The sequence below is a fragment of the Monodon monoceros genome, unplaced genomic scaffold (assembly GCF_005190385.1).
Source record: "Monodon monoceros isolate NGI ecotype Baffin Bay Population unplaced genomic scaffold, NGI_Narwhal_1 Super_Scaffold_18, whole genome shotgun sequence".
Lineage (NCBI taxonomy): Eukaryota > Metazoa > Chordata > Mammalia > Artiodactyla > Monodontidae > Monodon > Monodon monoceros.
The window spans coordinates 41017372-41042275 of NW_021703774.1; the positions used below are offsets into that span (position 1 = coordinate 41017372).

General features: G+C 45.6%; 1 protein-coding gene across 10 annotated transcripts in view; it reads right to left on the bottom strand.

Moving 5' to 3' along the window:
* The window catches only part of PTPN14 (protein tyrosine phosphatase non-receptor type 14), a 189796-nt gene that overhangs the window by 45576 nt on the left and 119316 nt on the right, over positions 1-24904 (bottom strand). For all 10 annotated transcript variants that reach the window (XR_003794562.1, XR_003794566.1, XR_003794567.1 and 7 more), the window contains 8 exons: positions 21078-21148; positions 20084-20171; positions 16055-16143; positions 12992-13079; positions 12064-12146; positions 9744-9801; positions 6341-6419; positions 2672-4149 (listed from right to left, as the gene is read on the bottom strand). Coding sequence is in view for 3 of the 10 variants with exons in the window: in XM_029230104.1 (XP_029085937.1) it covers positions 2672-4149; positions 6341-6419; positions 9744-9801; positions 12064-12146; positions 12992-13079; positions 16055-16143; positions 20084-20171; positions 21078-21148 (2034 nt within the window). In the remaining 7 variants the exon portion in view is untranslated. The remainder of the gene's footprint in view (positions 1-2671; positions 4150-6340; positions 6420-9743; positions 9802-12063; positions 12147-12991; positions 13080-16054; positions 16144-20083; positions 20172-21077; positions 21149-24904) is intronic.

Sequence of the window (24904 nt, forward strand, 5' to 3'; positions counted from 1 at the left end):
GGGGGGGGGGGGGGGGGAGGTGTTAGTTTACTTGCTTATTAGTTTGTTTTTGTGAGGGAGAATTTTCCCCCCATTATCTCTTTTAGTTGAGAATGTTTTACTCCTCCGCAAAGTTTTAAGACAGCAAATTTTTTTAAATAAATGGTCCTGAGGTCTTCCCAACAGTCCTTCTGCTTCCTTCCCACCTGCACCATAACGTAACCCCAACTGGGCCCAAAAGCCCAAAGAAACCTATTTGTCTTTCTTGGGAAAGGATTACTACTTACCTAATGAAAACTGAAACCCCAGGGATAACCTATCTCTCTTGGCTCCTCCTTACTTATCCTATCAGCTTATTACCAGAGATCAAAAATAATTAATTCAAAGATCTGATTTGGCCTTTTCTCTTCCCAGTACCTGATTTGGGGTTAGGTGACTAAAAGACAGTGAAATGTCTTCCAGGCAGCAGTAGGAGACAGGAGAAGCTATCAAGACAACAGGCCTGAACTATCCATCAAATGGATAAGCACCTCCAGAACTGGAGGGAGAGACTTGCCTGCAGGGCAAATTCTCACCATAGCTGTCTCCCTCCAGTTCCTATTCGGTTACATTTTCTCATTTTCTTATCCTAGGGAGGCCCTGACGGCCTTCTCTTCTTAGCCATGCCTAACAAGCCAGGCAAAGGCTACCCATGGTGGCGGGGGACAGACAGTCATCTGAGATGTGGGGAGGTCATTGGGGTGAGTTTCTTCATAAAGACAATAGAGACCCATCCCAAGCATCAGTGCCAGTGGTGGTCACCACCTTGTCTGGCTCACTGAAGACCCTCCAAGTCCTACTCTGAGGTTGGGACACCAGCCAAGGGTGGCAGCCCTTGAGCTCACAAGTGTGTAGGACTTGGGAAAAAATCAGAGAAGGGACTTCCCTGGTGGTCCAGTGGTTAAGACTCCATGCTTCCAATGCATGGGACCAGGATCTTAGCTGCTGGTCGAGGAACTAAGAACCCACATCCTACAAGGCATAGCCAAGAAATAAACGTTTGTTAAAATTAAAAAAAACAAAGAAGAAGGTACACATTTAAAAAAAAAAATCAGGGAAAATGACATAGGGCTGGGGTAATGATGTTCCTGAACTAGTTAAGGGGTAAAATTGGCTATTCGCTCTTACCCAATGGATGGGATGGGAGGACACGTGGAAACAGTGGAAAAGGCCCTTGCTCCTTTGTGATAATGCCTGAAGCACTATGTAGGGAACCAGTGCCATGAATTTGGCTACAGGCTTTTGTTTAATACAGGTAACAAGAGAAGAGAATGAATATGACCTAAGTGAGGCTAGGGGACCATGCAGGCAGCAGCTGAATGCTTAGATTGATGGGTTCTTGATACTGAGTTGTGTTCTAGGGGTGTGAGGCCAAGAAGTGCTGAAAATCCCTTCCTACCAGTGATTACTTTTCCCAAACTCAGAAAGCTCTCACCCCAGGCACCCAGCCTCGCATCTCATTCCAGCATCTCATTCCATCCCCAGGAAAAAGCTCCCCCGCCAAGGCACCTAGCCCCGCATCTCAGCCCGACGGTCTTATTTCCCACAGGCACAGCACAACTTTCACAATTTCCCTCTAGGTGGAAAAAGTTACGCCTGTACCAACTTCTTAGCAATACTCCACGGATGGCCAAAACCGTGAGGCTAAGGATGTTCTTAAGGTTTGTCTAAAGTAGGGACGTTGCTATGGACTAGACTCCTAAACCGAGGGACTTGGCTTCCTTAAAACTTCGGCTCTTTACAGGTTAATTCCCTCTGGAGGCCTGGGAGACTTATAAATGAAGAAAGTCTAATGAACTCCATCAAAGCCCATTTTAAGTTACAACTGCTCTGGAGTTCCTAAAATAAGCCCCGGCTACCTTATAGTTCAGCTGTGGTACATGCAGAGGAGAAGTCAGTCTAGGTTTGAATGGTTACATTGAGAGGATTTTTAAACTTTTTAAGGGAGTGAATACTTCCAGGACAAGTGTGGCGTGTGTATAAATACGCATGTGTGAATTCTTGATAGAATAAGAATGGTTAATGGAAGCTCAACGGTAAACTTCTGGGTTTATCGTTATTCTCTTGGATTTGTGTTAAACATCTCTCGAAAGAAGATTTGAACATAAAGCTGGATACGTCATGGACAATATTGATGAACGATCCTGACATCTAGATCTACACAGAAAGCTGTGCTCTGAAGGGATGCTGCTCTTTTAATATCTAATTGGGGGGGGTGGGGAATGCTTTCCCCTGGAAAAACCAAAGTACCAGGAGATGGAGGAAGGTGAGCTCCTGGCAGCTCATGCAATGGGAAGTCTGACCCTGAATAAAGAGCAAATGCTGGCCCAGACACCAATCTCAACACCACCGACCTGTAAGATCCTGACTCTCTCACAGCACTTTGCACCAAGCACACCTATGAGGAGCCATGAATGAGAATGGAAGGTTTATGCGAAAACAAAGTTCTGTGAAATGAAACACTACCTTGTTTATATGCCAAGTGATTTTTAAATCCCTACCACATTCCCTGAATAAGGCTTGCGCTTTCTTCAGTGCCCAGAGGATGTATGTCTAAATCATGGAAAAGGAGCAGAGGGGGCTGCGGGAGAGGGTGGAAATCAGCCCGTTTAACTGTCCCTCGAAAGATGCCCTGGGAGAGGAAGCCACTTACCCGGATCATCATCTCTCTTTCTATAATGCTGTCCTCCAGGGAGAACATTTCAGACACAGGTCTCTCCTTCACAGGCTCTTTCTTGACCCGCTCCTTCACACTTGTCAGGTCGGGCTCTGAGATGGATGGACCAAGAGAGGACCCGTTGATGGCCATCTGGTCAGCCCGGGAGATACTGATGGCCTTGGCTGGCCCCTGCCTCAGGACCCTGGCCCTGGCGATGGCGGGAGGAAGGCACACCTGGTCTTGCCCCAGCGCCCCGTTGCTCACACTTTTCCTGGGTCCGGGGTACTCGGGTGGGGGCTTGTTTGGAATGCGGGCTAAGGCGGCCTGTAGCTGGGCGCTGTACTCCATCTTCTCGCGGAGCATGGGGATCTGGGGCACCGGTTCCGGAGACTCCTCTTCTTCCTCCTCGCTCTCACTGCTGTGGATCAGCATCGTGGCATCCGAGAAAGTCTTCCTGTGGTGATACTCGGGAAGCTGGGGGACCTCGTGGCTCCCCGGCACCTCCTCGGGTGGCCCCGGCTCTCGCAGAGTGTTGCGGCGGGCCATGGGGATGTTTAGCGACTTCAAGGTCATGGCTTCCATGCCCCGCACCATGCTGCTCATCACCTCCAGGCTGTGGCGCTTGTGCACCGTGCCATGGTGCTTGGTGGTCGTGAGGGGCTCGCTCACCTCCTGGAGAGACTGATGCACCACCGGGGAGCTGTCCTCCTGGAAGGTCTTCACGGACAGCTGCACTTTGCGAGTCACCAAGTCGGGGCTACTGCCGCTGACGTACTTGTGGCGGTGGCTGGCGAGGTCCGGGGTGCTGGTGGCGGGGCGGGGCCGTGGGTAGGGGGGTGGTGGCCGGAAGAGATAGTTTTTGAGCATGTGGGCCGTGTTGTAGTTATAGGTGCCCTGGAGCTGCATGTTGGCCAACTCCGGGGTGCTCACCGTGTGTGAGATGGCGCTTGCCCCGGGCTTGCTTGGCACCGTGGTATTCTTCGGGTTGATCTGGTCCGATGGACTGACCAGTTTGTTACCGTAGCCCCCCTGGGGCCCATAAGGGACAGTGTAGGGGTGCCTCTCCCGCATCTCGGGCTGGCTGTACACCAGATCCTCTGGCTGGTTGTAGGCGTGGGTGTTGATGATGTTGAGGTTTCGCAGGGACTGGCTCTGGCTGTCCGTGTGCACGACCCCCCTCTTCATCTGCCGCATGACTGTCTCATAATCGGGGGTCGGCCGGTAGGATGGCACGATGATGGCGCTGTGCCGGTGGCTCGGGATGTAGTCAGCCCGCATGATGTCACTCCCAGGGATGCTGAGGTTGGAGGACACGGGAGACGCCTGGATGAAGCTTTGGGAGCAACTGAGGGAGTTGACGCTGTGAATGCTACACACACTGCCATTGGTGACGGTGCCATTTATATAACTTAAGTCCAGGCTGTTGTGCGAGTTGCAATACAAGGCTTCTTCATTCCCATGGAAGATGCTGTCTGCAAGAAGTCACACAGAGGCACGTGAACGTCCACACCATCCTGCTTCAATCAAGTTCATCCTCACACTTACAGAAGTCATAAAAAGGGAAATCCCATGGTCTCCACCCACATATTCCATGGAAAAACTGGTAATTTCTTGGGCAAGATGCCAACATATGGAAGGAACATTTTAAAGGACGCTAAAAAGAAAAAGTGAATCTAAACAAAGAAAACTATGCACATACGGAACCGTTATCACCTGGGTTAAGTTCTCGATTTGGCCACGAGCTTTTAAGTCAGGCACCAACAATGGCCCTCACATTGGGAGACCTGTCCCCTTGTTCACGGCTCAGCGACAGAACTGGATGTTTGGGTCAGGAAGTCAAGAACTTTAATAGGGCAATAGATTTGAAATTACTGAGTACTGGGAGCTGATCTTCCTGACTGCAGTGGGAAAACTCCCTGTATCTGAGGGACTGCCGAGCATCCGTCAAGGCACGAGGCAAATAACACAGTCAGGATGTCAGCATGCGTGGCTGCTTCATTCTGATCGGCAACCAACGGAGGGCAAAATAAGAATCAGGAGGTTTTTTTAGCCACTGCCTAAAACCCGCCTCTAGAGTTGGTTTCATCACTGAGGTCAGTTTCACATGAAAATTAATAATACTTTAAAGAGGTACCTAAAGAGATAAAAAGCAGATTTCTAAAGTAAGGCCCATTCTGGGTATCCAGTGTTCCTTTAACACACACATACACAGACACCCCTAGGCAGGCAACCTCTTGCCAACACACTTTTCTGTGGGCAAAGTATATTCATTTTTTACACTATAGATTTAAGCATGAGCAGAGTAGAAGAAAGCAAAGGCAGAAAAGATTAAAAAACAGAAAAGGTGACTGAAAACACTTGGCTGCCTGAAGAGGAGGGGTGGGAACATAGACCAGATGAGATGATACAGGCAAGAAAAACTAGGAGAACGTGTTGCATTTATCCACCTTAATGGGGTTTGGTGCCCTCCCATAGAAGCAGGGTAACTCTGCTAGTCTGCTTATAAAAAGTTGTATTTTATTAAATTACATCATCTTGATTATCTTAGTCTCCATGCTCACATTTAGACAGTGCAGAAAGATTCAAAGCAGCTAGCATATGATAACCCAGAAACAAATTATCCAATTACCATACTGTCAACATCCAACGTTTAATCCCATTCCTTTTTTGAGATACAGTTAGTGTAATGATTACAGAGCCTGGCTCAAGAGTCAGGACACCAATCTTCGTATCCAAGCTTCCCAGTACCCTTTCTGTACCCCAGTTTCTGTATCTGTCAAATGGAAATAATAACAGTACGTATCTCCTAGGTCTATTTTGAGGATTAAATGAGACAATACAGTGCAAGTGCTCAGAACAAGTGCTTAAGGAGAGGAATTGCTCTATAAATGCTCATTCTCAGAATAATTATTATTGGAATGGGTTTTTTTTACACACTTTGCATGGGAGTGTTTAGGGAGAAAAAGAGGAATAAAACAGTTTAATAAGCGCACTGAGAAAGGGGCCAGTGGGAGAGATCGGAAAGGAGAGTTAAAATGAGGGGCTGAGGGCTTCCCTGGTGGCGCCGTTGTTGAGGGTCCGCCTGCCGATGCAGGGGACAAGGGTTCGTGCCCCGGCCCGGGAAGATCCCACATGCCGCGGAGCGGCTGGGCCCGTGGGCCATGGCCGCTGAGCCTGTGCTCCGCAACGGGAGAGGCCACAACAGTGAGAGGCCCGCGTACCGCAAAAAAAAAAAAAAAAAAAAAATGAGGGGCTGAGATTTTATGTGTATTTCTCTCAATTATTCTGATGCCTGTGTTCTCTGTCACCTTGAAAACCTGCTTGACTGTTACAAGCTCTCTGACACTGACAAGGAGGGTGAAGAGTATTCTGTGGGGCTTAGCTGTCACTCTCCTCTCTGTCCCACTTACAAGAAGGAAGAGGAGAAAGGAACTTGCTCACTGCCTTCCCCCAAGTCCCTCTGGAGTCAATTCTGGGGAAATTTTCCTCTCAGGGGTAAATGATATTCTACGCCTTTCACAAATCCAAGCTGTTGCCTGCTGCCATTCAGACAATGACAAAGTTAAAATGAAAGCATCACGGTCACCCCCCCAAAAAAGTCTCAGTACCCATCACCAGTTCTCAACTTTGCGTCTTAAGAAGGGACAGCGGCAAGCCAGTTACCTTGAGAAGTGTGTGTTTCCGAGTAGTGTTCGCCACACTGGACATGCATGGGAGGCAAGATGTACGGTTGTTGCCGGGGCTGAAACAGAGAACACGGCACAGGTGGGAGGCCTTGGCGCAAACGGCCGTAACACTCACGAGCACCAGCGCGAGCACACGATGGTCCCCATCGTTCACCACGCCTGCAGGGAGGCACGCTGCAGATGCTCTGCCCTCCACACTCAACCCAACCCTTCCCTTAGCATCTGCCCCCCCGTCTCGTCACCAAGCTCAGGACTGGAGAAACAAGAAGCGGGGAAGGGGGAGGCTGGTTCAAGGTGAGAGAGAGGCTGTAATCAACATGAAGGCACCTATTTATAACGTATTTTCTAACACACCTGCAAGGCTCCCAATGCCTTTTTTAAAAGAATAACTCAGAAGATGTACTTTATTATGTTCCACCTAAAACAGAATGAGAGTAAGGCGGAAGCCTGTTTCCTTCTATTCAAAATTGGGTCCCTCCTGAAGCCACAAGTTCGTCCCCATCAGCACAGTTGTACCTATGACCCTAGTTCACAGTGCCACATCAGCCTCAAATAGGGACAGGGGAGTGTTAAGATGGGCCCACTTGCAAATTTATATAAAATCTGAGATGTGATCCCTAACAATGAGCGTGCAGTTCCCAGGACCACTTATTGACCCTCCCATTGCAGAGGATCCAGTTCAACCATCTAGCTCTTCAGTGAGGACTCTTCGCCTTAAGACTCTTAAAGATGGACATTTAGACTCAACCTGAATAACTCCGTGCTGCAGAGGAGGGCGAAACTTCTAGAGAAAACACCAAAATGCTTAGAGAGCTTCACTACCTGGGGAGCTGAGAAAGGAAATATGATGAATGGCTAATACGGTCTAGAGCAAGTCATTTAACCTCAGTAGGTCTCAGCTTCCTGTCACTCAAGTCCGTCTCCTCCCTCCAACATTATCCATTTTATTCACGTATTAGGGTTCCAGGTGAAGGAAGAGTTTTGATATTAAAAACTAAACTTTAAGCTTGTAAACCACCAAACAGGATGATCTCTTATATTTCTATTTGATTATTTTAAAATTAATCTTATAGATATTAGTTTAAATATTACTGCTTTGGGACAGAGCTGAGATCAAGTCAAAAAAAAAAACAAACAAAAAAAACAACCCCACAAAGCCAGCAGGGGTCACACTTTCTCAGTATTCCTCAACAGAAGAAGAATACGCAGAGTCCGAGGCTGGGCAAATAACTCATCTACTATTTACCTTTGCTACAAATAATGTTTAAGCATCAAAGGGGCAAATAAAGAAGGTAATGAAGACAAGAAATCCAAAAATGAAAGAGAATCAGGGTAGAGGAAGTAAAGAATTGAAATTAATCTAAGAAAGTAGTTCAGGGCATCAGCTCTTCTAAATATTCCCAAATCTCTCTTGGCTGGTTTTTGAGTAGCAATTTAAAAATATTTTTCCTCTTTTTGATAATACGTAATTCAACTCAATTTTTCCATGATTGGACAGCCAGTTTTTAGGTTTTAAAAAACAAAACAGAACAAAACAGTAGGGAGGGATTCATACAAGGGAACAGAAATATACAGCAAGGCAAAGTTGGCTCACCTCTGCCTTCTCGTGCTCTTATTTAAAAAAAAAAAAAAGAAAAATCCTATAAGTAGGTGACTGTTTATGAACTGGCATAAGTCTGTAAGCAATACAAGTGAGAAACAGTAATAGCTAATCCTCCAAACACCATTTCAGGATTATTTATTGTCTCTTTATATATTTCAATATATTATTGTTTCTTTCCAGGTCTGCTAACACAAAAACAAATTAGATGCCACAATATAGGAGCTAGAAGGGCAAGAGAAAAACAACAATTAGAAGCCCTTGTTATCAGCCAGGAAGCCCAAAGGAGACAATGTTCTCTGGTTTTACTCTCACTCATCCCAAGGAGCTCTTGCTGAAATGGTTTAATCCTAAGGGGCAGAGGAAAGGGAGAAGCCAGGAATCTGGCTTCCTGTAGATTATCTCCACCCAAACAAAACAGGAAAGCCTCTGTATCTTCTCTAGATAATTAGGATGAGATCAGATCACAAGATAGCCCTAAAACACTTTGCTTCCCCTGGTGTTTCATGGACACAAGTGAACATTTATGTCACTAGTAAAGACATGTGGACTCTAAGGAAGGGAAAAGGAAAATCATGTCAACAAAGGAGAAGAATAAGGAAACCAGTGCCATGAACAAATCTGTTGATACTTCAGGGGAGAAGCCCAAAGCAGCCCTCTACATCTCCAAGGCAAAGACCTCTTGTGAGATGTTGCGCATTAACACAGAGATTAATAATATTCACGTGGGTTTGCAGGAATTATCAATATTATGTGATATGATGACCAAACTCTAGAATTCTAAGAGTTCATGTCAATGCATTTTCCAGAAGAAAAAGAAAAAATTCCTAAAACGGTTCCTTTTAAAAGACAAGTGGAAGATGTGCTATAGGATATATATTGCGTACAAAGAAAAATTCCATTTTATTCTCCCATCAACTCAAAGGAACTGTTCAACCTACACACATTTAAAGGTCACATGTTTATTCTGATTTTGTATAAAATAAATCATAATCTAAAATAAAAGAATTATGACGTAAAACAAGTAGACATTTTAGAGGAAACTAACTCTCCCACGTCTTGCTATGATATCCTCCTTAAGTAATTCTCAAAATAAAACACAGTCTAAGACAGAACACATGCAATGAAATGAGTTGTTTTCCCTTATTCACATGATCAGTAGAGCAGTTTTTTAAAAAAGGCTAATGGTAGGTAGAGAAGTGGATCAACTAAGATTCTGTTGGCCTTAAAATTAGAAAATTAATTAATTTTAATTTTCTTCCCCACTGAATACTCTACCTAAGACCATCAACTAGACTCCTTCAATTTTTGCTCATTTAAAGTAGATATTTTCTGACTAGTTTATTAAACTCTGTCTACGGCAGTGAATACAAAAGGATTTGTGGAGATTATAACTGAAGACACGTCTATATGCAAAAATCAGAAATAGTGGATAAAGACAGATAGATAAAGATAGATAAAGCAAGTGGAAAAAAACACACAGTAGGTTGCGTGCTCAAGGAACATGGTCTCATCGGCCCAGACTAAAATTCATGGGGGTGAACCCTGAGTCACACTTAGAAAAGTGACGGACATGGGTGGGCACAAGAGGGACAAAATGGGTGTGCATCTCACCTGCATAGCAGACTGATGCCCTTCTGTGTTCTCACCATATCTCACCTGGTCATGAGGTCACGACCTAGTCATGATGCCCTAGTCATCCCTCTCCTCAAGTTAACAACAAAGGGACACTCACACCCCGACAGGCAGAGGACTTGATAACTGAAGATTTCATACATACCAGGGAGGACCGGCTCCAGGTGGGCTGGCGTCTGATAGGTGGTGGAGAATTTGATTGTCTACGTGAAAAGTTGAAAAAAATGAGGATGGTTATTATTATTTACCATGTACAAGAAGACCAGATAGACAAGAGAGGGAGAAGAGGGGAAAGGAGAAAAGATGAGTTAAGAATTACAGCAAAACATAAACATTTTCTATTTCTGGGTGCTGAAGCTAAGAACAATTTCGATTTCTTTTTTGTCCTTTTTTTATTTTCAAAATGTTTGGAACATATGATACTTTTATAATATGTTTTACAAAGTAATATTAGAAGAACGAGGCTTATTTCTAAAGACAAATTATAAGGGAAATAAAAATCAACAACAGTCTTTTAGAGGTTGGAGAGTGGAGACCTCTGGAGAAGGATGCTGTTCAGATGAGGCTGATTTCCTAAAACTCCAGAGGGCTATCCCAAGTCCTCATGTAGCCCATGCTGAGGCTCTGAAACTATCAATATATACAGAATTTACTGTCTATGTGGGGTAGGGGGTATGCTTTTTAGAGAGTCCCAGTTTTTATCAGGTAAGCGGTTAGGAACCTCCCGTACATGGTTGTGAAGAAGAAAGGAATGATTATTACAGAAGTAGAAAGGAAAACAGAATTTCCTTAATTTTCAGTCTAATATGTGAGGCTCACTCATATATGTGATGCTCACTCATGTGAGAAGAAAAGGCCACAAAAGAATTACAAATACTCAGAACATTTTATGTTAAAGCCACTTGCTAAGAAATGATCAAACCAGAAGACTACGCTTCTCAAAATAGTTTTGTTTTTAAATTCACCCTACAGAAGTCAACTATAGAATTCTTGTTAATGTCAAAGACACCCCAACAGATCAAAGGCAACAGCAGAGAACCGCAAAGATGTGACCTATAGGGAATCTGTTCAAAAGAATGGTGTGTGTGTCTATGCGCGCATGCGTGTGTATGCACGTGTGTACCCATAACAGATATGGTGGCTTAAATTGCTGCTCTCTAATTAGTGCTCTTCTGATTTACATTTGCAAACTTTGCTGGCAGACCTAATACTATATAGCCATCTCTTGGTATCCAAGGAGGATTGGTTCCAGGACCCACCTTGGATACCAAAATCCATGTATGCTCAAGTGCCTTATATCATCTGGCATAGCATTTGCATATAACCCATGCACATCCTCCCACATACTTCAGATCATCTCTAGATTACTTATAATACAATGTAAAGAGCTGCCAGTTCACAGTGAATTCAAGTTTTGCTTTTTGGAACTTTCTGGAATATTTTTTAATATATTTTGATCCACGGTTGGTTGAATTCGCGGATAGGAAACCCACAGATACAGAGGGCCAACTGTACTATCAAATATACTCTCAGACTCTGACAGTGGCCAATGGCAAAGACTGGTTTGAAAGAGCCTCCATCGCGTAGAGAAAAAAGTCTGTCAGGACCTGATGCTCCAGCTCTAAAGCAGCACCTTCTTCAGCAGGAACTGCTCTAGGACAGTATTTTCACACTCTTGCATGTGTCCACTGGGGAAGTGGGAAAGCAGTTCTTCTCCTGCATTTACGTCCCGAAGTTCTTTGAAACAAAATTAAGCACCTTGGACGCCCCAACTGCTGATGTACTCTGCTGAGGAACGTCTTTTGAAGGCAACCAGAGGAAAGGCTATGATAGTGTGAGCCCGGCACGCTATATCCAAGGTCAGGTCACAGTTAAGTTCCCTCATCAGACTCCCTTTATCATCTTTATTTCCAAATTAAATTGGAAAACACACGCATGGATTTGTGAAATCTATTAGCGTCTTCCAAGGTTTCCTCTAATTACCCTGGCCTCTCACTTACAGGCGGGTGGCGTGACCCAGAAGCACACGCAGGGTTAGCCGACTGTGTGAGCAACACAGGGCTGAGGGTGACAGCAGCTTCTTCTCTTTCAAGTTGGCTCGTCGCTCGGCTACCTGCTTCTGAACACACTCCACATCTGACACGAAGGGGCGCCCCGGCAAATTGGGAACCACTCGGTTCCTCCAAACTCATGGCAGAGGTTGGAAAGGCACTGATGTCGGCCAATCCGTTCAGGAAGTCAAGCATTCACAGTCAATTTGCCAATCATTTTCTCCCTAGGCATATAGACTACACAAGACAGTCTTCATCATTAAAGCTCTTTCCCTCCCGCCCGGCTTTAACTTGCCCCTTTAGCTTCTACAAGGAATGAGGAAAAAGAGTCAGTATAAAAAGCGATCTACACCATCCCTAAAGCACAAGAATTGAAGCTGATCCAGGGAGAGGGTGGACAAAACGTTTACTTACTCAGTGCAGATTTTGTTTTGTTTGTAAAACTTGTGCCGTGTAGCAAACAATCGAGATATATACTTGGCGTTTTCGATATCATCCTTGGAGAAGAAGAAACAGGGGAAAAATAAACATTTGTTTTTGATTGTATTGGGCTGGCCAAACAGCTCGTTCGGGTTGGGCCATCCAAACCCGAAGGAACTTTTTGGCCAACCCAAATATGTGCATTTCACTAGGATTCCTCTGAGCAGGGACACGTCCCTTCCTCCCTTCATGTCAAGCACAAAATAACCCCCTGAGCCAGAAACCAGTGTGCTGAAATTCAGTGGCGGTCATGTCTATGAAGCCCACCCAAGGATGGCAGACAAATACTGTCTGCTAAAGACGTTGGGGTTACAGTGATGATCTGACGTGTCTTTACATAATGCTAAACCAAGTGCTTTGAAAATCAGTAAATGAATCAAGGCAGAGCGTAGCATGAACGCCAAGCATCATCAAACGGGAGGCAGGGAGGTGCAGGGAGTGTCCTGGCTCTCCAGTAGGCACTCAGCAGAAAGGCAATCACCCAGTTTGCTTCAGATCAGGCTTGGATTATGATGGCAAAGAAAATCCAGACCAGCCAGTAAAAGAAAATACCATGCAATATCATCAGGGGTGACTAGTCAAGGGCATGCCCGACAATGTGATCCACCACATATAAGGCTGGTGGAGGAACCCAAACCCTAGAGTCAAAACTCAGCTTGAAACCCCAGCATTGTGAGCATGAGGTCCCCACCACCTTCCAGAAATGAGTGATGACAGCTCTGGGCAAGTACTGGAAAGTTATGGGTTCAACAGAATACTTATTCTGTCCTGACATGGAGAGCGAGGAGAAGATATTACAGGTTGAGAAGACAAACAGCAAGCTGCCTGTGGGACCCTGCCTTCACCTGCCCGTTTTGCTTACCGTGTGAAAGAGGGCAGTCTCCTCTTTGCTGATGAGCTCCACCAGTATAGTTGACTTGTTGTGAGTGATATTCCCCATGTCGTTCCACCTGCACAGAAGAAAGCCAACGGCGTTTGCCCAAAGACGTTCTAGGCGTTTATGACGGTATAGGAGTGTCACCTGCTATTCCTGAGTCTCATTTTACAAAGTATGATTTAACCGTATTTTTAAAAGCTCAACATCCCTCCTCTCAAAGCAGAAAAGGAAATAAAATGTAACACACATCTATTTAAATAGCTAAAAATCCTATGTCAACGACGTCTAGATATTGCTGTTAATAAAGTACACTTTCCTTTACGACCTAGGAGGAAAATATGCCAGAGACTTCCACTGCCTTGGTTTTCACGCTTCCAAATGGACAGAGCATTTCCCGTGATCCCCGTTTTCAATGCTGGAGGGGGACGTCATTTAAAAGTCATGGGTGGAATTCCCTGGCAGTCCAGTGGTTGGGACTCCGCGCTTTCACTGCCGAGGGCCTGGGTTCGATCCCTGGTCGGGGAACTAAGATGCCACAAGCTATGCAGCGCGGCCAAAAAAAAAAAAATCATGTGTCTCCAGGAATCTAGGCTGAAGAATGCACAGAGGTTCTGTGTTGCGATGTACACTACAGATTTGATTATGCCACTTGGAAAAAATGCCTAGGGAGTGTTTAATGTGCCTACATTTTTGTGATCTAAACACACACATACGTTTCCTTCCCTTTCCTCATGAAGATCTTATCTAAAATGAGATACACAGAAAGAACCACCAGGCAAGGGAAGGTTAGCTCCTGCTTCCCATTCTACTTGGAGCCAGTTTCTAATCATCTCTTACACTACCTACCCTTCACTCTGTTCCGTGACCTATAATTCCCTGCCCACCGCCTTCTCCCACCATCCTGCTTTTGCTCATTACACTTCTACCTCTGTCTGCATGATTCCTTTAAGACTCAGAAGAAGTCACCTTCTCCAGGAAGCCTTTCCTCATCCCCAAGCACCCACATGCCAGGAAAGAGCCTAGTGTAGTCCTCTATCAGTCACCACATTGTAACACAATTGTTCATGTCTGTGACCAGATCCCTAACTAAACCAAACTCGATCACAGGCCCTCATGCCCCGGGCAGAGATTCTGCTTTCTTCATCTCTGTATTCCAAGCACCAAGCACACCTGGCACACAGCATACAATAGATGTTTGCTGAAATAATGAAAAGTAATGAGGTTGTCTCACATCTGTATACAGTTCTTTTATCAACTCTCTTAGGTAGACAAGGTGGCTATTTACGTTCCACTCTGGAGATGAGGCAATTCAGGCCAAAGGGGATGACTTAGCCTCACTCACTCTGCTCATCAGGGACCGATGAGCTCTATACCTTCCAGGTTTTCCTCCGATCAGCTTTCCATCACACCAGTACCACCTGTTTTTACGTACATCTACAGGTGCTCTGCACAGCTGTCTGCTGACTTACAATTCCATTAGATCACATCCATGTGGACTCACAGCTATGTGCTCCTTAGTGAAGGTCTCAAGAGATAAGAGAGATGTGGTCTCCTCTAGCTCCATTCCCTCAAACCAACTGCCAAAATTCTGGGTCCACTCCGCACTCCACCATATGACTTCACCACCTTAGTGGCACAATTAACCTGACACTGTAGTAGAAGTCAATTCCCATCTTGTAAGGGTTTCAAGGCGAGCGCTAAAGGAAGCAGTCTAGAAGCAGTTCCTAAGGAAACTGAACAAAACCTGTGAGGCGCTTATGATCAGCAAACTTTCAAATTGCTATTTTCTACTTAATCTAGATAGCCAGAATCCAAGACGTGTCTGCCTCTCTCCTCCAGACTCAAGCACTGATTTAGCTACAAAGAACTGTGTGGGACAAAATGCCTGGATAGCTTTACATGGGCATAAAAGTGTATAGTTACAACTCTGCACATATTTATATATTTTATTTAATTTGTTGTAGGTATATGAGTTGACTGAATATGTCCAATAGTCAAAAAGCTTATTCTGTAGCTCCAAAGAGCTCTCTCTCCCCCACTCCTGTTTCAATAATGTCTCTATTCAAAGAGCAAGAGAAAACAAATGGACAAAAATACTGGCAGGGTGGGGACCTAGGAAAATAAAAGCCAATTAGGAAGCTTTTAGTGGGAAAACTTTCTCAAAATGACCTGCAGTAACTGCTGATCCAGAGAATACACGGCTGGCCAAGAACTCGCTTCCAGAAAGTGGCCCGTGCTTTGCCTCTAAGATCTGTCTTTGATCATCTGCCCTCCACGTGCAACTCTGCCTGTCAGATGCACACACTGGAAAGCTGTCTTTCCGGTAAATAATAGGCCATGCTGCCCTCCTAAATGAAAGCAAGCATGCAGTTTTTCGGACTGCTGATACTAGGATGGGATCTGTGGGCAACTATACAAAGCAAGCTCACTGACATGTAATGCAGGGGACACCCTGCCACTTCCCTATGCTGCTTCTACTCATGTTAAATGGAAAAGAAGGTTGAAGAGTGAAAATAATAAAAAGTACCCAAGTCCTTTCAGTTATGATAACAAATTGATTGCTTTTTCAAAACACACTTTCACAAATAGACCTCTTTCATTAACAGAAAAATTAGTTTGCACTTTTCTAGCACATGTGGTTAGGTAGAGGGTTCAGGGCAATGGAAAGAAGCCAGTGTGGATTTAATGACTGGTCACGGGTAATCGAGGCAAAGGTAATCCCATGGGGACCTGACTCATGGAAGAGCCCATCTCCAACCAGACTCACAGAGTTTTGTTCCACTCTTTGGCTCAGTGGAGGTTCAACTACGCATTTCTTGGGGTCAGGTGGAAAGAAAGAACATCCCCCATCCCCAAACCCCCAGGGAAAGTGAGATGAATTTCTCCATAACCCCTGAAATCCTGCAGAGGGGGCAGATCTTATCAGAGTTGAGAAAAGCTCAACTCTGATCCATGGTCTGCCTCTTAACTCATCTGTATAACTTTCATACTCCATGGGGTTTGCTAGAGCACCTCGAGGGGAAAAAGGAGAAAGACAAATCAGACTACCTGTATATTACTGCTTGTCTTCCAATTCTGTTTCTCACGAAAATCCCCATAAAGAAAATGCCCAGGTGCACACTGTTTCCATGATTGTCCTGCATAAGATCAACAAAAGATCGTTGTGATGAAACAGATCCCCAGCGGTCTGGCAGCCTACCCATGGGGACCACAACCCGTTTCTCGCCCATACGTGGAATGAATCATAGAACGGAATGGGGGCAGAAAAGCCACTAGGTCCGAAGGGACGCATCCCACTGCACATCCTAATAGACTACATAGATACCTTTCTTTCTTTTATCTCAGTTTGTCACAATACATTTCCTGTTTGAGAAAGAATTTTAGGATTTTCTCAGATTTGTTGGCAGTTAAGATTTTCTCTTTCATGAATATCTATTAATATCTTTTCTAACCCTAGTTTTTGGTTTTTTAAATCAAAATTATACACACACATAGTTTGATTATATCTGCATACTGCATATGTGCAATTATTTACGCACACAGTTTGAAGAACTGAATCCTCTTTAGATCTTATTTAAAAGCAGCCTTGGACCCACCATTTCCTCTCCCTTAAAGGCATCCACTTCCACCACTTAAAACCCTAGAGTGTGTCTATTTGCATCCACCATGCTTGGCCTTCCAATTTAGAACCTCATGTTCCTCAGTTCTGGGATATTTTCTCAAATTACTACCTTCTGTTTCCCCTTTTCACTCCTTTTAGAACTCCCACTGTTCAGATGTTGGACATCTGGGCTGGCCCTCCAATTTTATCTCCTGCCTTCCACATTCAATTACTTTGGGTTTTTTGGGGGGGTGAGATTTCTCTTAATTTAATCTTCTAACCTATCTATTAAGTTTTCCATTTCTGATATCATATTTTAAATTTCTGAGAGTTCTTTTTTATTTGCCGAATGTTCCCTTTTAAAAGCACTCTATTCCTTCAAGAAGGTAATATATTTTAATTTTTTATCCTTGACACTCATAGGATGGTATTTTGGGCAGGGGGCCCTTCACCCTGCAGACTCTCTGCCTCTTTCACACTGCTTCATTCTCATTGGGTTGACGTCTATTGTTCCTATTAGGGCATCATGGGGGTTGATAATCCTCGGCTGTCTATTCACGTTCCAGGGTGGGATACTAAATGCTGGTTGGGACCTTTGTGAGCACAGGAAGGGCATGTGGATGATAGGCTTCACTGTTGGGCAACCTGCTGGGCCCTGTCTGGGGGAACCCAGAGGTCTTCGGTCTGGTCTCTCGGTCCAGTCAGGTGCCTCCAGCCTCCCGCCTGGAAGAGTATAACCTGGCTTCCAGTGTTCTTGAGAGCAGAGTGGGAGCAAGGTTCAGCATCCAGTGAGTAAACTGTCACCCAGCCTCCTGCTTTCACTCGGGGGACATCCTCTTTGTGGAGTAAGTGGAGGGCCGTACCCAACTAGGCCTAAGATGGAAAAGATAAACCCCTACCTCCCTCAGAACACTTGATCCCACTTAAGACACAAAGATGACAGTGTCCCTTCCCAGGGACCTCTTCTCAACGCCCCTCCCAAAGCTTCCATTCAAGTAGACGTCTTCTAACAGAGAGAGAGAAAGGGAAAGACAACTGCTGATGGCAAAAGCCGAGACAGAAAGAACTGGGGAGGAAACAAGGGCCTCGGGGACTTCCCTGATGGTGCAGTGGTTAAGAATCCACCTGCCAATGCAGCGGACATGGGTTCGAGCCCTGGTCTGGGAAGATCCCACATGCCGCGGAGCAACTAAGCCCATGCGCCACAACTACTGAGCCTGCGCTCTAGAGCTCGCGAGCCACAACTACTGAGCCTGTGCTCTAGAACCCGTGAGCCACAACTACTGAATCCTGCGCGACTAGAGCCCGTGCTCCGCAACAAGAGAAGCCCCCGCTCGTCGCAACTACAGAAAAGCCCACGCATAGCAACGAGGACCCAACACAGCAAAATAAATAAATAAATAAATAAATAAATAATTTAAAAAGAGGGCCTCGGTAATTATGAGAAGTTCAAAGGTAAGCTGTATTACAGAAAAATCTGTGAGGGAAAAGAAGATAAGTGAAGTAGAGACGGGAAGAAAAAGGAAAATTCTGCAGAAAGACTTTTCTGGGCACGTTGCCAGTAGGTGGGTGCAGCGGTCTGGTGGGAGTGGATGGGGACATGGGAGGAGCAGGCCACCAGGGTGGGACAATGGAAAAAACACAGAACGGATACCCGTCAGAACAACTTAGTCAAGGATTGAGGCTCCAGACTCTGTATGACCCATTCCAGAAGCTCCGTCCCTCCATGCCCACGTGCTCTGACAATACAGGAGGGTGGAGGCTGCGGCCAGCCCCGTGTTTGTGGAGGGGGAGGGGCAGACCTGTCAGGAAATGGAAGGGACCCCCGCCCTGAACCTTGAAAATTTTTGAGAAACCACTTATGGAAAAACCTACACTAAACATAAAGGTTCTTCCCTGGGACACATCCATAACACACTTTTTAAACCTTACTTGGTCAAGAAGGACCTATACTAACCCAAAGGGACCCCATCCCCATGTGCAGGCTGCCCCTGCATACTTTCCTGGTGGCTTTTTCACTTAGAGCTGACCCCATCACTGCCCACACGGCTACTGCTGCCCCACCCATCATCCTTGGGTCTCCAGGAATCATGTGGTCTGTAGGTGGTCACCTGAGTCATGAACAGATATGTGGTGGAGGAAGAAAAAAAGCAGCAGCCCAGCTGAGTTACACCCACTGGCAGTGAGTCAGCCGTGCCTATCTGCCCACTCGGACTAAGCTCTGGTATCTCCCTTGTACTTTTCCCACTAAAGGACAGACTAGAAAACACATCAGAACCAAGCACGGTGGATTTCAACACTGTCTCCACTGCCTCTATTTCCCACAGTTCAGAATTACTAAAGACAACACAAGCAAATGACCACCATGACAAAACCTCCAACTTCCAGGGCCTGAGAAGTCAGTTTTCTAGGAGTGGAGAAAAGTTTAGTCTGGTTTTCCAAAATGTCATGACTATATATGGGCTGGTGAAATGGAAGTGGGATGCAGATGGCTTCATAAGGTATTATTGCAAGGAAAATGGATTACAACCCTATGAAGGGCAGCCATTAGAGAAGCAAAAGAAAATTAAACAAATCTAAAAAAGAGCCATTTAGCCTTTTTTGCAAGCTGTGGACACCCTGCTCGCTTCTACTTGATACACATGGGCAGTTCTCATTAAGGCAAATTGCAAGCGTGCAACAGAGGGGGAACAGAACACTTATACAACAGCCAGCGGAGCCAGTCTGGAGTGAAATGTTTATGCTGAAATTGCAGGCATCTCCCAAATTGCCGAGATGTGCCAGTTGCTTTAGGTTTCTGATAAAACTCCATCTTTTGTAAAGTGGGTCAGCAGAGAGAGGAAAATGAGTTTGGATGATGGGCTCAGCTCTGTAAATGACCTTGCACCATGAACCCCCAAACCACACCCACTTCAGGAGGTGGATCTGTTACAAAGGATGGGATGTGCTGTAACCGTTTCCTGGGCATAGTTTCCAGACAACACCAAAGGGGCTGGGAACCCACAACAGAGGCTCTGTAGAGCTGGAGAAATAAAGTATGATTGCATACAGGAAATGTTATTCTTCCTCACAAACAATTATCACTGCATCAGCCCAAAGAAGAGAAAAGAAAAGAAGCTCGGGCAAGAAAACTGCTGGGGAGGGTCTGTATTAAGGCACGTATGATGTTTGCTCCTTGTCTCACTGGAAGGCTGGATGTGGCCTCGATAAATTCTTGGCACCAAATGGGCTGGTGTTTGGTACTCACTCAGAAGGTTGTCTTACAGATGAGATATTCTGCTGAAGACCATGGAAAGCTTCAAACTCTCTCCGTTACGAAAAAGGGTTTGCTTTACCTAAAGTAAATTGGACTTGCCAGCTAATGCCACATAGCAGTAAGGAAGCCAAGCCTTCTGGCTCTCTGCTCTCAATCAACACTGGTTTTCCAAATGCCTGTGCTGTTCTGAGACGGCTGAAGCAAGGAGAGGGTATGCTACCTTCACAGGGAAGATTTCCTGTCCAAAGCCATCCAAACGTTCCACCTCATTGATGTACATAAGCTCAGCTTCTGCTGGCAGGATTCCACTAAAATCAAAAGAGCATCAAAGGAGGAAATGGTTAAGAGCCATAAAGTCAGTGGAAGATCCTACCCTCCTGGTGGCAAATTCCAGAACTGTGGTTTTAGTTCTGGGAAAAGCCATTGTCACCCAACCAACTGTGCAGGCATGGTGCATTACTAAGTAATGCATTAACATACTCCTCAGTAGCCTTTTACTCAACAGGGAATAATAAGAGGAAGGTAAAATATTTAATTAAGAGCTACAGCCCTAAAAACACTAAATAATTATTCCAGACATCCTGGTGAATAATGCTGCCTGCTTTAAAAAAAAAAAAAAAATGTATTTTTCTCCCACCTGGGAAAAAAATCTCCACTGTTAAAAAAGAAGGAAGAAAGGCAAAAGTTTCTGAGGATGACATTTTGGGAGCCAAGTAACCAAGATAAGAGAAGAGTCTAGGACCACTGCACATGTCCCAAAGAGCTCCACATAGCCCTGATCAAGCTCTCAGGGATGTCTTAGATCTCACTCTTTCCCCTCCTGACCTTGACTTTCCCACCCAAAGCAGCTCTTGAGGTCTGCACTCAGCACAAGCAGTCCCAGGCTTCCCAGGTCTGGCAACAGTTTTAGGAAGGTCACAGAGAGGAATTCCTCTGGCCAACATGTGGGCCAACTGGTGTTAAAGAAAAAAAGGAAAAAAAAAAAACAGAAAGGGAGGGAGGGAGGAAAAAACAAAAGGGAGAGAGAGAAAACAAGAAAGGGGAGCGGTAGCACAGCTTTCAAATCTACATGCACTCTCAGAACGGAGCTGAATCACTTGCTACAAGAAACAGAACTGTGTTGACTCAAGCCGGGGCTTGCGCGGAGGGGCCGAATGTCTCCTGCCTCGGACAGGACGGTGGCCACGTGCTGGGCCTGGCAGCCCCCGCCTTACCTGTGGGCTTTGTGTTCTTGGGCCACCTTCTGTGTCAGCTCCTCCAGAACAGCTTCCTCCAGGGCCAAATCCTATCAAAATGGAAAGCAGTTAAGGTCACTTGCTATTTTGCTTGCAAACCTTAAAAGCTCTCTTTTTTCTAGAAGTTGTTCCTGATTAGCTTCACTTCCTCAGTCTCCCTTTACTCCTTTGTTTGTTTGTTTGTTTTTGCGGTACACGGGCCTCTCACTGCTGTGGCCTCTCCCGTTGCGGAGCACAGGCTCCGGACGGGCAGGCTCAGCAGCGGCCATGGCCCACGGGCCCAGCCGCTCCGCGGCATGTGGGATCTTCCTGGACCGGGGCACGAACCCGTGTCCCCTGCATCAGCAGGCGGACTCCCAACCACTGCGCCACCAGGGAAGCCCCTACTCCTTTGAATTAGAGGTTGTCATTTTTAGGACAGAGGTTCATTTTTACTTTTGTAACAGGGCTCTCCACTATAACAGGCTATTTCAAGGCATACTTGGGGTTGCCATCTAAATTCTGGAGGATCTGGGAATAGCTCTTTTTTCATTTACCTTCTTCTTCCCTATCTGCCTGCCTCTTGGACTTTCATTAAAAATGGTTTTTAAGAAACAGAAACAGACTCACAGACTTAGAGAACCAACTTACGGTTACCAGGGGGTAGGGTTGGGGGGAAAGGGATAGTTAGGGAGTTTGAGATTGACGTGTACACACTGCTATATTTAAAATGGATAACCAACAAGGACCTACTGTATAGCACAGGGAAACTGGTCAATATTATGTAACAACCTAAATGGGAAAAGAACTTGAAAAAGGAATAAATACATGTCCATGTATTGAATCACTTTGTGGTACACCTGAAACTAACACAACACTGGTAATCAACTATACTCCAATATAAAATTAAAAGTTCAAAAAAATCCTCTGTTAAGTGCTTACACATTTTTAACAGTGAGGATATACAGGCAAATGAGTTTCCAGGTCATCATCCCTTCCAAAGCTGAGCCCAAGAAGGGACTGTGCCTGGCCTTTTTATCCACCAGCACAATCCCAGCAAACTAATTCAGAGCCACCTGAAGTAAGAGCTGGCTCATTCAGAGACTAGTTGATGGGGCCTTGGGAACAAAAGAGGCCACGACAGCTCAACCGCCACAGCGGAGCTCCAGAAGGTAACAGGTGGGGAGCTGACCAGCTGGTGTCTCGACCAACTGAATCCCAGGCCCCTGGACCAGTGCTGTGCTGGCTCCCATGGGATTAGAGTCAACTGGACACATTGCTTCCCAACTCCCTTTCAATGACGGCGGGAGTATTTAAAGGGCTTGTTAAACATTTAGCAGGAAAGTGAGATGGAGTCTGGAGGAATACATCCAAGATGGGGAGACCAAACAGTTCCTGAGACACTGACAGGCATGGAGATTCTATAGCTCATCCCATCCCTTTCAGTGGCTCCAGCCCAGATGCCTCTGCCCTTCCCAGGTGCAACTTCCACGCCCCCCAGGCTGGTGAGCACCAAGGAGGGTACAGATGTGCTCCGTCTTCCTCTGAGCTCCAGAGGGGGCGTTAGAAGGGGCTCCGAGCTGTGTGTCCCGGTGAGCCTTCCAAGGCTCATCAAAGACACTTGGGGGGGGGGGGGACTGATGTTTTCACAGAAAACATCCAAAACGCCTCATTCCCTTGGTTCTAAAATATCATTTATATCAAGATGACGTCCAATTTAACAGCTTTTCATGAAACACTACCCCCCAAAGGTACACCTCAAAACTGCAAGAAACATCCCATCTCAAATGATGCAACTGGAGAAAATCAATATTTCTTAAAGCTGGAACATGCGAGCACAACTATATATTAGAAATTCTATAGCTCTGCAGATGGTCCTGAGACACCTTAGAGAAGACGGAGGGAATTGCTGGCAGCTCTCATTTTTCATGTGTTACTGATTAATTTGCTGTTTTCTGTTTAGCCATCCACTGAAACAACTAGTCCATGATAGGAAACAAGCTCGATGTTTTCAGTTTTATGCTGTGGAATCACAAAGATGCCACGTGGCTTAGGAATCCAGCTATGTCTGTGCATCCAGGTGCCGAGTATTAGAAATAACTCAATATTAATTTTGAAAAGCTAATAAAAGGCATGTGGCAATAGAATAAAATACAGATAACTGAAGATCAAAAAGTGCTCCAATAAACTGCTGTCTCCTACTTTGAAAGAAGAAAAAGTCCAAAGGGACCCCTCTGCTATTGTACTCAACCCCACCGCCTCCATCTGTGTCTGGGGCCTCCCTGAGGTATGTGGTCCCACCACAGGGCCAGGCAAGAGTGGCCGCGCTAGGATGAAAAATGGCAGAGAGAGAGCCTGCACACAGCTGCACACCTGGGGAGCGCCCTGTGTACTTAACTTTGTTCTTTGACCGGCTGCAGAAATGCCATTTGACAAATTCGGTTACTTTATAAGATCAAACACAGCCATTCATCCCATCTTCCCTCCCCCACCAAAGGAATGCATTCTTCTCTTTGAAAGCTCTAGTGGAACCAAGCAGAAAGTTTGCAACCTTCCATGGCTCCCCACTGCCTACTCAATTAGGTCAACACCTGGGCCTGGCATTCAGACCATTTTTCAGTGTGGCTCAGCCGTCCCCTTCAGACCTCTTCTCTCAAGGGTTCAAGACCTCAGGCCGACTCTTCCTAACACAAACTGCTTTCACATCTCACCCCATCTTTCAGGTCCTGACACACCTACCACTCCCTGGACAGGGCTTCTATATTCTCTCACGTGGGACAGAAGCCTTTCCCTCTCTGGACCTACCTCTTCCGCCCTGTGTGTCTCTCTTAGAGTTCTTACCATCGTCTACCTATTGTCTTTGTTACATAGTTATCTGGATACTCATCTCACCCTTTATCCTTGTCTCCCTCCCTCTGCTAGATGACAGGCACCTAAGGTCAGCAAACAGCAAGCCTCCACACTGCCTCCAGGGCCCAACTCAGGGCTTTGAACAATGCCAGCGTATAAACTCTCAACATACAGTAGACGATCAATAAACATTGACTGTGCTGAGCTGAGCTGAGCTCAATATGCAACGTGTCAGTTTCATATTGTCAAGCGAGGGTTTTTTTGTTTCTGTTTTGTTTTAATTTTTATTGGTGTATAGTTGATTTACAATGTTGTGTTAGTTTCTACTGGACAGCAAAGTGAATCAGTTATACATATACACGTAGCGACTCTTTTTTAGACTCTTTTCCCATATAGGCCATTACAGGGTATTGAGTAGGGTTCAAGTTACGCGAAGCGGCTGAATGATAATTTATGCACTCTGCTTGTCCTCTGTCGGCTCACATTTCAAAGTGCACAGAGTATTGTTGCCTGGAAAGACACCCTTCAGCATCCTGTGCTTGCCTAACAGAGACAGAAAAATAATGCTGCTGATAATAATAATGTGAGGACAACGGTGATCATGATGACAACTAAATAAACACTGAGAATTCCCCATGTGCCCGATTAAGTCCTTCACGTGCATTCTCTCCTTTTATCCTCACAGTCAGATTAGGCTTGTTATCCTCATTTTTAGATGAGGAAATGGAGGCTTTGGTTAAATAACTTGCCCAAGTTTGTACAGCCAGTAAGTGGCACGGCCAGGATATGGGTACAGAACACTTGACCCCTATACTCTAAACCTCCTGACCACAGGCCACAGTGTATCGAGGATACAACAGGGGTCAGGGTCGTGGGGCGGAGGAGAGGATACATGACTGATGGCAGAAGCCTAGGAATGTTCACGAATCAGATACGCATGCTGACATCAGCTTCTGCCACGTCACCCTGAGGGCCGT